The sequence below is a fragment of the Aythya ferina genome (genome assembly GCF_964211825.1).
Source record: "Aythya ferina genome assembly, chromosome: 1".
NCBI classification, from domain to species: Eukaryota; Metazoa; Chordata; class Aves; order Anseriformes; family Anatidae; genus Aythya; species Aythya ferina.
Window position 1 is genome coordinate 175404342 of NC_140296.1, and position 16261 is coordinate 175420602.

General features: G+C 38.7%; 1 protein-coding gene across 2 annotated transcripts in view; it reads left to right on the plus strand.

Moving 5' to 3' along the window:
- Positions 1-15656, plus strand: part of ADAMTS20 (ADAM metallopeptidase with thrombospondin type 1 motif 20) — a 96280-nt gene extending 80624 nt beyond the window's left edge. For both annotated transcript variants that reach the window (XM_084507029.1, XM_084507030.1), the window contains exons 29-39: positions 215-382; positions 3248-3421; positions 7895-8065; positions 8924-9124; positions 9258-9387; positions 9541-9635; positions 9725-9819; positions 10256-10389; positions 10944-11035; positions 13157-13261; positions 13928-15656. In XM_084507029.1, the coding sequence (XP_084363155.1) occupies positions 215-382; positions 3248-3421; positions 7895-8065; positions 8924-9124; positions 9258-9387; positions 9541-9635; positions 9725-9819; positions 10256-10389; positions 10944-11035; positions 13157-13261; positions 13928-14017 (1455 nt within the window). In that variant the 3' untranslated portion in view covers positions 14018-15656. The remainder of the gene's footprint in view (positions 1-214; positions 383-3247; positions 3422-7894; positions 8066-8923; positions 9125-9257; positions 9388-9540; positions 9636-9724; positions 9820-10255; positions 10390-10943; positions 11036-13156; positions 13262-13927) is intronic.
- Positions 15657-16261: the final 605 nt, after the last annotated feature.

Here is a 16261-nt window from a genome sequence, read left to right on the forward strand (position 1 = left end):
AATGAAAGAACAATGTGTGATGGGGATCTGATCAATAATGCTAGGTACAACAGAAATGGCATAGAAATTTCAGATACATACAGTAGATATGTCAGAATATAGAGGCTTATTCATATAGTTGTAGAGTCCATCTGGGGCTCCTCCACAGATTCTTCGGATTTTCTTATTACTCTGAGATTTTTAGTGAAGTAATGAAACATACTTCTCTTTACAGTGTTCTGTTTCCTGTGGAAAAGGTTTGAAGTATCGTGATGTGCATTGCTTTAACAGCTTCCAAGCTAAAATAGAGGAAGGAAACTGCAGACATTTAAAAAAACCACGGACATACAAAATCTGTAGAGCTGGAAGATGTCCTGCTTGGAAAGCGAGCAGATGGAAAGAGGTATGTGAAGTCTGCTATAATTATGTTCTTCTCTTCTATAAAACTACAAGGCAATATCATATTCATAACACAGTCCTTCAATAAAAATAAGTGTCTGCAAATTTTTACATGCAAATCACAATTAAATTTGAATATCTGTAAGAAGTTCATTGCTTTTTTTTTTTTTTTTTTAATATTTTACAAGAAATATTTCTGAAAATTTAAAGTATTTGGTAATCTGAACCTTGTACAGAATAGTTACTTGCAACTTTCCATGACTTGAAAATTCAAAATATCAGTAAAATTTAGAAGTTTACTTCTCACCTACACTGACAAATTCAGTAGTACTTCTGCTGTTGCTGTCATAGTCTGAATATTGAAGTAAAGCCAGGTCTGTGGGGGAAGGAGAAGAAAAATGGCTTGTGGACACAAATACATGGTCTCTCCACCCCACATTGAGGTTGTAAAATATCTCTCACCTTGTTAGAATCATAAAATCATTTAGGTTAGAAAGGCCTCTAAGATCATAAAGTCCAACCTAGTTAACCTAGCACTGCCAATACTATCACTAAACCATGTTCCTAAGGATATCTTCTGAATGCCTCCAGTGATGGTTACTTAACCACTTCCCTGGGCAGCCTGTTCCAATGCTGCACAACCCTTTCAGTGAAGAAATTTTTCCTAATATAAACCTCTCTTGGTGCAACTTGCTGTCATTTCCTCTTGTCCTATCACATTTTGTTATGAAGAAGAGACCAACCCCTCTCCTGCTACAAACTTCCTTTGAGGTAGTTGTAGAGAGCACTAAGGCCTCTCCTGAGCCTCCTCTTCTCCAGACTAAACAACTTCAGTGCCCTCAGCCGCTCCTCACAGGACTTGTGCTCCAGGCCCTCCACCAGCTTCATAGCCCTTCTCTGGACACACTCCAGGGCCTCGATGTCCTTCTTGTAGTGAGGGACCTAAAACTGAACACAGTACTCGAGGTGTGGCCTCACCAGAGCTGAGTACAGGGGGAAAATCACCTCCCAGCTCCTTCTGGCCACGTTATTTCTGACACAAGCCAGGATGCCATTGGCCTTTGGCCACCTGAGCACGCTGCTGGTTCATATTCAGCTGGCTACTGACCAGCACCCCAGGTTCTTTTCCACCAGGCAGCTGTTGCAAAATTGTGTTCAGCTCAGCACATTGCAGTATTTTGCATTTCACTCGATATTTCCATACCTTCTCATATAGGAAAACACTCATTTCCATTTAGAAGTCTGCTCTAAAGCTGATTGCAGTTGATGCCTTGTTTTCTGTTAAATGCAAAAATACTTCTTTTATTTGAGAAATAGAAACCAGATCTTATTTTCAAGCAAATGGCATAACCATTAACCTACATGGTCATTCTCTTGCTACACAGATCTATGAAGAATTGCATGGAGAGTGAAATAGCTCTCTTCCATTTTATTTTCCTTTTCACCTGAGGTCAATGGGTATTATGTTGGTTTAACTCAAACAGTATGAAAGAAGAAGAAAATGTTCCAAACAGGTTTTGGTTTTGTCATTCATTTGTAGACTTTTGTTTTACCCTCCTGTATTAATCCATCAGTGTAACATTTCTGAATCACAATAGAAATTCCTATTATGGAAAAAAATGATCAGTCTCAGATGATTGCTACTAGCAGGCCCAGGACACCCTAGAGAGGGAGAGTTTATCTGTCAAAAGAAATGGGTGCAGTAAGGGCCTGGCTGCTGCCTAAAACAGGGGCTAGAGGTAGAGATTGTACAAGAGTCAGGAATGTCAATTCACATGTCCCGATAAGACCGATGCATGTAAGTTCACACATCAGAAAAACTGGTAGGCTATTACACTCAGATTGAAGAACAAGATTAAAAAACAACTTTGTAAAGAGAATGTGAGTTACTACCCCAAGCATTAAAGACCATACCTGAGTGATAAGGAGTGTTGAAGGATACACAAAGGTACAGAAACAGATGCTCTCTAGTGTTATCTATCTTTAACCATTTGGTAATTCTGTGATTTCATTAAAAGACCCAGATTCAACCTTTTAGAGGGAAACACGGAAACTTTGGATATTACAGAAGGGGGTGATGCAAGTTCCGTTCCAAAATGGTGGTGATAAAATGCAGGCTGCCATTTATTACCAGTCTCCACAATTTTGCCACATCTGATAGAGCAATATCTGCTTTATGATTAGGTTGAGTCTTTAGGTATGTTTTGGGATCTAATTGTGCTTCTGACTGGGGTAAAAGAGAATGTCTATTGCAGCAAAGTCTTTGTATTAAGTATTGCTTAGTAAACTACCATTGCAGTTAACTCCTTTTGGCCAGAGATAAGGAGAAGAGACATATGGTAGACAGGTTTTGAACTATTTTAAGCTCATCATAATTTAAAATCCTTAGTACTACCTGCAAAAGAGAGACAATAGCCTCAAAATGCTGCATCATTTGCAAGATTTTTCTAGAATGAAATACTGAGGTTCTTTTTCTTTCAGTTTAATATTTGCATTTTACAATAACAGGCAAGACTGACATTCTTCAATTGAATAATGAAATAAGGTGAACTCAGTACTTTGAACTATTTGATCCTGCAAACCCTTAAACTTCTGTTTTGCATATGCATATGCTGATTGTTCCTACTGTGAATTAAGATAAGCAGACAGATCAATCTAGGCATATTGGATGCATTTTTTTCTGTATATCTTAGAGGCTTTGATTTTAATTGTAACGTACATTTTCATCGTAAATTTATTCAGATAACATGGTGGGGTCTGCAGATTGTATTTTAAATAATATTCTAATAACACTCGCTAATGGAAACTGTGACACTTTCTGTTGACTGTCTCATTTCACACTGACATAACTAATTTTGATTCATTTCAGTGTTCTGTGTCTTGCGGAGTGGGGATTCAGCAAAGGGACATCTACTGTCAGCTGAAGGGCTTGGGTCAAGTGAATGAAGCTGTGTGTAATCACGCTGCACGACCCACTAGCCAGAGGCGTTGCTGGCTGCCTGCCTGTATGCAGTACCGCTGGTTGGCAGATGAATGGGAAGATGTAAGTAAGGCTTTCAACTTGTATGAAGTAACTATGAGTGATGTAATGAGTTTTCCTACTTTTTTCAGCTTTGGATATGTTTCTAGTAGCCTTTATGTTGCAGAATAACAAGTGAACATGCTGGATATTTTGAAGGTCAAATTTGCAAAACTGCTGTGGTAGGTCCCCAATGATACGATTGAGTCATTTTATTACAAAGGTCTTTATATATTGCAAAAAAGTTTTAATAAAACTTAATGATGAAATATGCAAAAACCACTTTTTAGGAAGAGAAATATAGATGAAACATCAGCTGGAAGTAAAAACCTCAGCAGTAAAATCTTTGGGATTTTTTTTTGTTTGTTTTTTCAAGAACTTCTAAATGGCAGACTAACCAGAAAAGAAGTAACAAAAGCAAACATACACTCAAGAAAATCTAATGGTACTTTCAGGAAAGAACTTTTTTTTTTTTTTTTTTTTTTAACATGATTACTATTTTCTACATGCAAAAATATGCGTTGTATCCATGTATGCACACACATGCACATATAGGTCGAGGGAGAGAGAAAACAAAATCCTGGATAATACCTGAAATGGTGTACAGCAGAGCCCGTCTCTTACTGTAACATTAAATAAAAACTCAATTTGTACAGTTGCAGCATCTTTATTCTGCCATGTTACATTTTTTAGGGCAACCCTTCTGAAACTTTGAATATGAAGACTCAAAAGTGTCAGAGACCTAATGATGTAGAACAGGCTACTGCTGGTATATAAATTATTTGTTGGTGTTTTGCAAAAACCTGGATAATATTCATGCAATTCTGGCATATAATCATCTGTTAAGCCACACTGAGAAAGGTGACAATATAGGTTTCTTCCAAGTGTTCGCTTCTAATGTGAACTTGTTAAAATCAGGAATTAGAGCAGAAATGGCTCGGAACGTTCTTTTATCAGAAATGTACATTTTCAGAAAGTGAGGGTGAGTTTTCCTTTCCTATCAAACACTTGTATATTCTAGCTGGGTATTAAGAGCTCTTCACTACAAATGCATTGTGTTTCACAACATCATCTGTCTACTTCCTAAATTTTTCCACATTTTTACTGCTGTTTGCTTGAAATTCCCATGTTCAATTCTTTTCCCCCCCAAGATTCATACATAACCCTGAGCACTGACAGTAACTCTTCAGGTATTTATCTGTATCCCCCTCCTGGTGCAGTATGTACTCAAACTCAGAATATTTTCCCCAGCTGTCTGTGCTCTGAGTGCTCGTGTGTCATTTTCTTGCCTCACCAGTCACAGCATATGAGAAAAATTTCCAGATCTAGCATTTGTACAGCTTACAGCTGGGATGCTGGCTATTAGAAGCAGCCAGCTTTTTCATACCGCATATGCATTTTCATACTAAAAAGAAGAATCTCTACTGGAACAATATATAAGGCATACTGAAAAGTAGTCTTCTGCCTGTCCTCATTACCTAATGATTGGGTTATTCCTCATGTGCCTAATATTCTGACCTACTTCACGCCATTAAAAGGTGAGATGTCTCTGTAAGCTACAACAGCCAACTGTATCCACACTGCACCCCTGATACAAGTCCACACATCTTCACTCTCTGAGTGATGGGATTTCTTAAAGGCTTAATGCACATATGGCTTCCACTGCTGAGCCCCATTCTCTTGTAGATCTTCTGAACAGGCAGGTAAGCTCTCTCTCTGGTTTACACCCATTATTCTCTCTGATTTCCCACCATCCTGCTTGTGGCCTCACCTTTTCAAGAAAGTTGGCAAGCACTCAGATGGCAAGACTAGGACATTATAAGCACTTAATTCCCTAATCATGAGTCAATACTTGAATTTCTCCTTCAGGTGTTAAAACCTTACTCCTACCTAATGCAAGTGAATTTTTGTCTTTTTTTTTTTTTTTCCCTCCAAAAAAGCCCGCTACAAAGAGTGATGAGAAGCTGATCTCAGATGGAATAAGGCTGTTGTTTTTCCACATCAGTAACATGATATCACTGATTGTTTTGCCTATTAATTTCTTGCTCACATGAAGAGAATAGAAGGCTAAAGCTTTTCATCTGAATGATTGTTTACCTGGGTCTCAGCTTGTTTAGAGCTTTCTGGTCAAGAGTGGTTTGTAAGCCCAGGTGTATATTTTGCAGCTTCTTTCAACAGTGTATTTATGTCAGTGAAATTTCTAAAGCAGTTGCTTGGGGCTCAGTGCTTGCTCATGAAGTTTGCAGGTGACACCAACTTGTGGAGATGGGTTAATATGCTGGAGGGCAGGGCTGCCATCCAGGGGGTCCAGACACACTGGAGGATGTGGTGGTTTTACTCAGGTGGGCAGCCGAGCTCCACCACAACCGCTCTCTCACTCCCCCTCTCCTCAAAGAGGAAGGGGGAGAAAATACAACACAGAGAACTCGAGGTTTGAGATAAGAAAGGTTTAATTAAAGGGAAAGGGAATGGGAGGAAAAAACAGAGACAAAAGAAGCAATCAGTCCGCGCGGAAGCACAGAGAGAGATAAAATTATTCTCTACTTCCCATCAGCGAGCGGTGTTCGGCCACGTCCTGGGAAGCAGGGCCTCAAACGCGTAGTGGTTGTTCAGGAGGAACAGCCCCCTCCCCCACGAGAGCCCCCCCTTTTTATTGCTGAGTGTGACATCAGGTGTTACGGAATATCCCTTTGGTTGGTTTAGGTCAGCTGCCCCAGCAATGTCCCCTCCCCATCACTTGCCCACCCCCAGCCTGCTGGCTCTTGGGGGCTTGGAAGGAGTCCTGATGCTGTGCCAGCACTATGCAGCAATAGACACAACACTGGAGTGGTATCAGTGCTGTTCCAGCTACGAGTGCTGAGTACAGCACTGTGTGGGCTGCTGCAGGGAAAAGGTGACTCCAGCTCAGACAGACCCAACACAGAGGAATGGGCCGATGGCAACTTTCTGCATTTCAACAAGACAAAAGCAAAGTACTGCCCTGGGAACGAAGCAACCCTGCAGCAGCCCAGGCTGGGAGGAGCAGCCCTGAGGCCTGGTGGCAGCTGAGCCTAGGCCAGCCATGTGCCTGGCAGCAGTGATGGCCTGAACCATACAAACAGAGACCTGACAGTACATCAAGTGAACTGATACCTTGTTCTCAGCACTTGTTAGACCATGCATAGCTTCTACATTTAGTTTTGGTTCCCCGGTGCAAGAAAGACATTGACAAATGGGAGGTTGGATGGGGGCCGAGCAACCTGCCCATGAGGAGAACCTGAGGGAACTGGGCTTGGTCAGCCTAGAGAAGAGGCGGCTTTGGGGAGACCTATCAGTGGCCTTCCAGTATCTACAAAGAAGTTGCCAAGAAGATGGAGCCAGGCTCTCCACACAGTGTTGCATGGTGGGACGGCACAACAGGAATAAAGGGAAGCTAGAGGTTCGAGCTGGCTATTAGGAAAAACTTTTCCCCCATGAAGACAATTTGGGCAGTAGAATGGACTGCCCAGGCAAGTTGTGCAGTCTCTTAAAAGTCTTCAAGGAAACTTGATAAAATTAGAGGTTTCCTCTCACAGAGCTGTTCTACCTTACATCTGTTTTCTGTACTTCAGGTTGGCACTTTGAGTAAATAACAATAAAATTTGAATGATACATTTGGCCTATACATCAGACCTTGATGAGTCTCCTAATTGACTGTGGTTGGGTCCAAATCCATATAAAGTTATGCTCAGAGTCAAAAGTACCAAGTAGACAGTGGTATTGATTAATGCATCCACTGAGACTGGAGTTTATGTATTTGAGCCTTCCTTTATCACAGCCAATTCAAACAGGTTAGTTTAAGCATCTGGAGCTGGGGACGTGCTGTTGACCTGTATTATTACATAGCCCGTACCTCTGTATTATGTAGCCTGTACCTCTTTTCTGGATTTAGGTGGCAGCAAGGTTCACAGTCCATGCTGGCAGAGCTGCTGCTGATGCTCAGTCTCACAAACCTGCCATGGAAGGACATCTGAGGACATTTGGGGCAAAGGCACAGTCTCAGTAGAGACTGCTGCCCAGAACTGCCCCTGGTTTTACTAATAGACAGTTCTGTTTTCTTTTGTTTTATCAGTGTAATATCATGTTGTCCCTCCAGGGATAATTTATGTTTTGTTTTCAAGACCAAGTTATTCTTTCCATATTTCATTTAAATCCTATCTTGACTGTTTCCTTTTCATGCAGAAGAGCTTTTTCACTCAACCTATCATCTTAGCCTGACATTTTTATTTTCTGCTCCATCTCACCCAACAATTGCAGTGTCATGCCATTATGTACTGTTGTTTTTGCAGCTGATTGGAGGTATCTGAGCAATGAAAATAAAGGATTTTGATTCAGTGAGTAATTCAGTCCAATTCTGATAACACGTCAGAAAAGTTTTGGCTATCTGAATTTTAGTGATATGTGACAATTGACAAATAGCTTTATTCTGTAAATGACCAGTTTTGTTCCACATACCGTGATTGTTTTTCTCACACTCAGTGCTCGACATCATATAGAAGAGAGGAAATACACCGAAAGGTTAAGTGTGTGGATGAAAACCAGATCCAAGTGGATGAAAGCTTCTGTGATCCTGCCACAAAGCCTCCATCAACCAAAAACTGTAGGATAGCTCCCACTAAGTATATTGTGCTTACAGGAGACCTGTCACAGGTAAACTAACGATATTGCTCACATATTTTCATGTAATGTTACACTGAAGAGTATTTTACTGCTGTAAAATGTACTTTATGAGTGCAGAGGGAAAAAAAGCATATTTTCATCTGAACGAGGGTGCCCCAACTTTCTCTACAGTGAACCTTACAATCAATCATTGTTTATTGTAGTAACTCTGTCTACTACCAAACTCTGATTAGTAAGGGCTATGGGATAACAAGTTATTAGAAAGAAATAGTGCTTGGTTTTAGAGAAGCTTTTGCTCTAATGAGGGATGCTAAATAATGCTAACATGAGTAGTGGTGGGAACATGAACAGGAAAAGGCAGTGCTAGGGACTGTTTGCTAAGTGTTATGATTAAGGGAGAGTCACCATAAATAAAATAATACAGGGGTGAAACAGAGAGTGTTACCTTTGCCATTTGACACTGACTGTCGTCTGGTAGCCTGCCTGGGAGATATGAACACCTGCTGGAGGACAGCTGCCCTTACCACCAGACTCCTCTGCTAGCTCGAAAGGAAATGTCCTTACAAACTGATCTCACTGAAGCAAAGAGAAATTCCTTGATTTCAGTGAAATGTGGGATCAGTCTCTTGTTTCCCTTGCACTACCTACATGTATGTGCATGTACTGCAGCTGAGAGGGAACTGCTCTGGAACCTCCATGAGCTCTGAGAAGATCTCCTTGGGTGTGTAATTACTGTAGACCTTCACTTCTGCACACTGATTAACTGAGATGTCACACATAGGATTAGAGGCTTTTGCCCAAATGAGGGATGACTTACCTGTAGCTGCAATGCTGTGGGAAGGTTCGCCTCTGCAGAAATAATGCTTGTGCTTGGGGATTTGATTTTAGTGTTCAGCCAGCTGTGGGGTGGATTACCGGCAGAGGATCACATACTGTGTTGGAATCCATTCTGTTCACAACAAGCACGCCTATGGCCTTCGAACTGTGGCATATCGAGAATGCCCAGTAACACCCTCCCCATACATTTATACATGTAATATCAAAGGATGTTCACAAGGAGCTACCTGGAGAGTGGGGAAGTGGACCAAGGTGAGTACACATGTGCAAACTGATTTTTGATAGCTGCCTCAAACACAAATGCATGCCAAGATATTTGGCTGACAAACTTATGTTAATTATTTGCTACCTTCTAAACTAACTTTTGATTGCTATCCATGTCTAGTGCTCAGTTACTTGTGGAGTGGGAGTAAAGGAAAGAACAGTAGCATGTATGACTGAAAATGGCTTATCCAGTGACTTGTGCCTGCCACATTTAAAACCAGATACCAGAAAGATCTGCCATGCAGAAGAATGTAAGTGGAAGCTGTAATTTTAGGGTGAACTTAATGTTTTCCCAGTTTATTTATTTAAAAGCAATGATTATATTTGGAGAATAATTATGGAAAAGTCCTAGAACTAAACTCTGATCAGGAAATATTAATATGATTCAATCCTTCATTTTGAAGGTGAAATACTTTCTACCTGCAAAGCTATCCAGGTTAAAAAAGGGATTAGAAAAGACGGTGAATACCTACTCAACATTAAAGGAAGGATGATAAAGGTACTCTTAATATTTATGAGCACATATTTTTATTAAATAATACTTTTTTTAATAAAGATTTTGCTAAAGGGTTGTATTTTCTCTGGCAGATTTATTGTTCAGGCATGCATTTAGAGAATCCCAGAGAATATTTGACATTGGTAAAAGGTGAAGCAGACAATTTTTCTGAAGTATATGGATTCAGGTACAAATGTGTTTTTTTTTAATTTTATGAAGTGCATTTATATCTCCCAAAATGAAACAATAAAATAATAGTTACCTGATAAGAGTTAATAATATTTATCTGATAAGAACAGATTAATATATATATATTTTTACTTTATTTTCTGTTTTGGATATCTAGGCATATAAATACGTGCAGAAATGTGGATACTTCCAAGCTGGACTTGAGATAATTGCACTAAATGATTATAATTTTTTTTTTCTGTCTTGATTTTAGTAGAAAATGATTGAATCCACATTAGTATTTCAGCTGAGCCAAGGCTAATGGCTGAGCTTCTTGTTCAGTAACTGTCGGTTAATTTTCTATATGTGGCATAGTTCAATGCAATTATTTTTCACTATGATGTTCTGTTATGGAAAAATGTCAAAAGGAAAACTAAATCCTTGCTGTTCTCTAGGTTACAGAATCCATATGAATGTCCTTTCAATGGAAGCAGAAGGCAAGACTGTGCCTGTCGAAATGATTACCTTGCAGCTGGCTTCACAATTTTTAGCAAAATAAGATTTGATGTAGACTCCATGCAAATTAGAAGTAAGCATTTTAGTAGTTTTAGCTGATGTGAGCCTTTGTTGATACTGTGCATGGTCGCGATTACCAAACTTTCATTTGAACACACTCGTGGATCTAATGATGCAATTTTTGGGTGAAGAAAATTTGTTAGTTTGTCCCACGTGGTCAAGTGGCATGAATTTTACAGTTTCGTATTTAAGTGATTTTGTAAATATTTTGTTCCCATTATTCCATTTCCTTTTAGCCACTGGCACATTCTTCTTGGGAAAGTCTTGCCATGCCATCATTAATCCCTCTCAGACCATGGTAGAAAGGCCCAAAGCATGGGGAATCTTGCAGCACTTTGAAGCCCATCTGAAGGTGGCAAGCTGAGCCACAGCCAGCTCACGTGGACCTATGTCAGTCTTCCTCCTATCCCCATCCTGTCTCAGAAAGCAAACTGGGCTTGTAGATTGGGTTGATGTGGCATAAACCAGAATGTCAAAAAAGAGAAAAAAAAGATTGTTGTTTCACACAGTTTTCACCTGATCTTCTAATGCAGCACTTCTAGTGTTGAGTAATTTTCTGTTTTCTAGCCACAGATTTTCTTTTTGCTCAGACTATACTTGGGAGAGCAGTTCCGTTTGCTACAGCTGGAGATTGCTACAGTGCTGCCAGATGTCCTCAGGTATTTATGATTCCTTCTCCCCTTGAAATGTGCACAGAGGAGAAAAAAAAAAAGTCTGTGTGACTGGTTTAGAGCTGTAACTCTAAAACACCTAAAATCTGTTCTGTCTGGTCTTTGTACGACTTTATAAGCGTTTGTTGTTTTTTTTGTCTTACTGCTTTCTCTCCTGTTTCACCATCTCTTTTTTTTTTTTTCTGTTTCTACCGCAAATTGTTTACTCCATGATTTGCCTCTAGGCTCCCTGTAGCTGTATCAATTTTTGTACTGCTTTCATGTATTGCTCTCCCTCCCTCTTGAATACCTGGATGTGAGGTATCCTTTGTTTTCCCTTCTCAGTCTTCCTTCTCCTTTTATTTAACCCTGTGATTTTTTTCTTTTCTAATCTGTTTCTTTCCTGACTCTGCATAGCTTTGAAGGCTGCCAGAGAAATTGATCCTGTTTAGTACATGAATTCAAGTTATACATCTATTGGTGTGTCTACGTTATTGTTTTAGTTTGTATTGGCTGGTGTTTCTTAAGCAAATCTCTCTTGTCCCAGTTTACTGTTTGTAGTTTTGCAACATGGAGCAGTCTTGGGACACATGAACCTCCAGATGAAAATAAATCAAAGCTCCAGACTGACCCTAGTGAATGCCAACTGCTAATGTGTATTCAGTCTGTGGGACTCGATGAGAGTTAGCCCAGTGTAAAACCCTGATTTGTGTATTGCATACTGTACATTAGGTTCTCTGACCCAACTTTTTCACTTTACAGATTTGCTCATACTTCAGTGTAATTGATAACAAAGACATAGCCCTAGTCTGACCTAGTCAACCTAGGCTGCCCCTGGAGTCCACTAGCAGAAATGGGATCCCCTAGAACACAGTACCTCTAACCTTACCCTATTAGACATTTTATGGTTGACCATCCTCTGGAAGCACATATTTCTTTACTCTGATTATAAAGAGAGTTACGACTCACTAGCTCAGACTTGCATGGATGTGAATCCCTGTTTTCTGTCTAATCTGGGTGCCTAAAATTGACAGGCTATATGCATGGATGCATTCAAGGGCTGGTAGGACCTACAGTTTAGGTACAAATTAGAGTACCTAATTTAAAAAGTACCTAATTTTAAAAGTACCTAAATTAGACAAACTAAGTCCCTAACATGGAAACAGTTGGAATTCATTACAATGTTGGATGCCTTCAACCTGCAAACTCTTCAGGCTTAATGCAATACATGTCTATCTGCAACCTGTAATTTTTGTTGGAAGACACTTTGCTCATGTGTTTTTCACTGCTGCGTTTTCATCTGTGAGATGGGCATTGAAACTACTGCTCTGAGTCTGTATGTAGATAAAAAGCCTCAGTTACTTCACTCTGTCCTTGAAATCTGTTCCTGGTCTTGAGTTTACTGCATGACAGACAGCTGTTATGCTGTCATTGTAACTGCACATAGCACTTTTAATTTATTTTTACAAAATGATACCCCTGTAAAAGTAGTCACTTTGGGCCTGTTAATTGTGGAAAGCATTTCACACTATTTGAATGAATATCCCCCAGCTGCTTTATTCGTTAATAGAAATCTACAGAAACAATAAAATACAGAAGCTACAAAATGTAATGGAGATTTTATCTTTCCTTAAACTTTGGTCTTGTGTTTTAAGCAATTTTAACTAGGTCTGAATACAGAAATACAGGCCTTCAGTGAACTGGATGGGGGTTTCAGATTACAGTGTTGCCTAAAACAACAGTTAGGCTCTTTGTGGAGCTAACATATATTTTAAGCATACTGCACTTCTGTGTGAATGCAATTTAATCATTTTATGTACCCCAGTTTGTTTACCAAGCTTAGTTCTGTTAGTTCTGTGTTCAGGCTCTTCAAACAGATACTGCAGATCAGCTGTTTCACAGGTGCTACTTACTGCAGAGTAACTTGTTCATTCATCTCTGTGTCCCGAGAGTCAAAAATTAGGAAATATGTGATGTAACAAAGCCAGGTTAAGCATGCCTCTTTGAGTACTTTAGGTATAACTAAATATACCCTAAGTTATGTGTGTAGCTATGCCAAAGTAAAGTGTTTTAGTGTTTTGAACTCTGTTCAAAAGCTCTGTGTTTTACCTTTTGTTTTTGTTCTGTTAGGGACAGTTCAGCATTAATTTGTCTGGTACAGGACTGAGATTATCCAGTACAGTTAGGTGGATTGCTCAGGGCAACTATGCAACTGCTGACATACACAAATCTCACGTAAGTCAATGTTGTTTTCCTTTACCTACAATTATGGCTTGGAATATGTCTCAGGAGGCGCTGCTGATGACATTCTAGTGCAATGCTAGTTATGAATCAACTATAGTGCTCAAGGTCTCTGATCTGTCTAAATTTTATTTCAAGTGCAGTATGAGACCTAAGCCTGATAATTTCATTTTAACAATCTCATGGAATGTTTAATAACACCTCCCAGAATCTAATTCAAATCAACACTGCCTACCTAGCCTTCTCTTACTGGTTTTAAGGGCCTATTTCCATATTAATTAAGTTCATTAAAAAAATTGGAGATACCTACTATTGCCTCATAAAAAATACCATTTTATTGAAGATACCTACTACAGAAGATTCTTACAGATTGCTTACCTCCAACTTGATTCATATGGGAAACCAAAAGATCTGTTGAAAAAGAAGAGTAAAGATGCATAATTTAGGAAAACATTGGATAGTAAGCTGGGAAAGAAGGTATACAACACTAACGATAAAGGATCTCTGTGCCTGTTCCATTAATTTGATGCTCACTTGATTTAGTGTTTGTAGGTTTGATTTGTCAAAAGGTCTATTGTGTGCAAACCTCAAGGATTTTTTTGTACAACTATGATTTCAGTTACTTCTCTTGATTGATTGCTTTCTCTGTCTCATTTCCAGGATGGTACTAAAATATATGGAAGATGTGGAGGATTTTGTGGGAAATGTATTCCTAACACAATTACTGGTCTTGAGCTTCAAATACAGTGAGAACTCTGGTGTGGTAAGAACATCAAAGTGCAACATCTGTCATTTAGGTGCAAATTGTAGGTGCTGTGTATATATGTATTTTTTTAATTTTCATCTCTGTAATACTCATTACTGTAATGCTCACTGCTAAGAATTCCGTTCTGTTTTCTTCAGTGTTTATTTGGGGAGGTGCTACCTGTCTGTGAGCTAAGAAGTATGTAAATCACAATCATAAACCTTCAGGTTTTCATGGAGAGGCATTCATTCAATGTATAGTAGGTATATCAACTAGTAAATTGCACTGAGATTGCTAACATGGGTAACACCTTGAACTGTGCCATAATTGCAATACATTACCTACAACTTATTGGTGCAATTCTGTATGCAATATTCAGTAAAATACATACTGTACTGATTTTCTTGATCAGCTACACTAAAATGTAGAAAAGAAATAAAAGTCATTCCTATATAGAGAAAAGAGGTAATAGTTTCAGATCTTTCAACTTTGTGAAACCTGTTAGGAATTTCTGTCAATTTTTTAATTTACAGCAGAAAACTATATAACCAGTGTATTTTCCCCTGAGATCAATAGATCTGTGTTTCTCTGTCAGTAAAAGCATTTTTCCCCATACCTGTCATTATATCTATTGTGGTGCTCAAATACTAGCAGCAATGCTGAAAGTGTGGTTTAACCTCTATAGTCTCTATAGCACGTTAAACATCTAGGCTTAGTTTTTTGTGGTTACAGAAAGAGATAAATAAGGAGAAAAATTGCTTGGAAATCTGATTTTAAACCCTGCCTCTCAGCAAAGAATACTGTAAAAGGAGCATGTTTTGTTTACATACCACTTGTATGTGATTGTATGAATATGCATTTACTTAAACCCTTTCCATATACCCCTTATTCCATTAGCATATTTGTAATGGCTGTAGCATGCCTCCCTTTTATATTCCAACTCAATACAGTTTTCAGTAACCTTAGGAAAACTCTGGGGCAGAGGCAGCGTGGCTGGTGTCCACCTTTGACTCCGTTTGATATTTTTGAAAGGCTATAAGTAAAGCTCTAACATCTGCTAGTTAAAATTATGTCTTCCAAAAAAGTAAGTATATGAAAGAGTTATACAGTTTTAAAAATTATCTAGATGGTTGATTTGTTGTTTTGGATTGCATTACAGTCCAGAACCATAGAAGTATATGCTTATAAAGATAATGCGTTTCAGGGCCAACACTCAGGTATTCTGAATAAAATTTACTACCTGCATAATAACATGTATGATGTACTGGATAACTAGACATTTATTTTTCTTTCTGACAATGTGCATTCTGTAAACCAAATATCTGTTTTGCATGCCAGTAAAATTGTTAGATCAAATGGCAGCTATATCATATTTCTACCCACAAGGAGTTAGCCATGAATTAGCAATATGTATTAATTAAAACCAAGACTGTACCACATAAGTCTAAGCAGCTACTTTTAGATAACACATGTAGGTAATTATTTTGTGATCTCTGCATCAGAAATGTATTTTTGCACTATGTGCCTTATATTAGTTGTAAACATTAATAAGAATATAAAACATTATTTTCCTAGAAATGTTTACATTTATAATTAAAATCTTGTAATTTATAAAGTATTTATATAATAAATATGCTTGTGTGAATGGTACTTGAGTCCTTTTGCTTTTTTTTTTTTTTTAATCAAATAGCACAGAACATTGCAAAAATGTGTCAACTTGTTTATGCACAGAATAACTATGATATTAATACTGCCTCACCATTATAGATAAAGACTTATACTGGAATAACTGTCATATAGGCAAGTTGTAGTCATACAAACATTTTCCATGGAAGCAAATACGACTTTGGAGGTACAAACCACATCTGCAGGCTCTTTCCAGCCCCTACCCTTGTGTTCACCTATACATTTCTTGTGGGGTTGCCCCATAGATCATTCACTGAAATGAATCCACTGGTCAGTTCTTCTAATTATTTAATAGCATGGTCCCTCAACAGATGTTTTGGCAGAAGGTGAACTGAAATCTGCCTCCATCTACAGGAGGATCATTCTCTTTTCAGCCCTGAAACACACTGGTCACAGGCTGGGAAATGCTCAGCTCTTCTGCTGCAGAATCAGTCTGCAAATCCACTACCAGATCAAGTGACTTTAATCTGATACTCAATGTAGCATATTCTTAGGTAATAGTAGTGATTTTTGAATAAAAATGTTTCTATAATTAAAGTATACCCTGTGACCACGTTAAATTT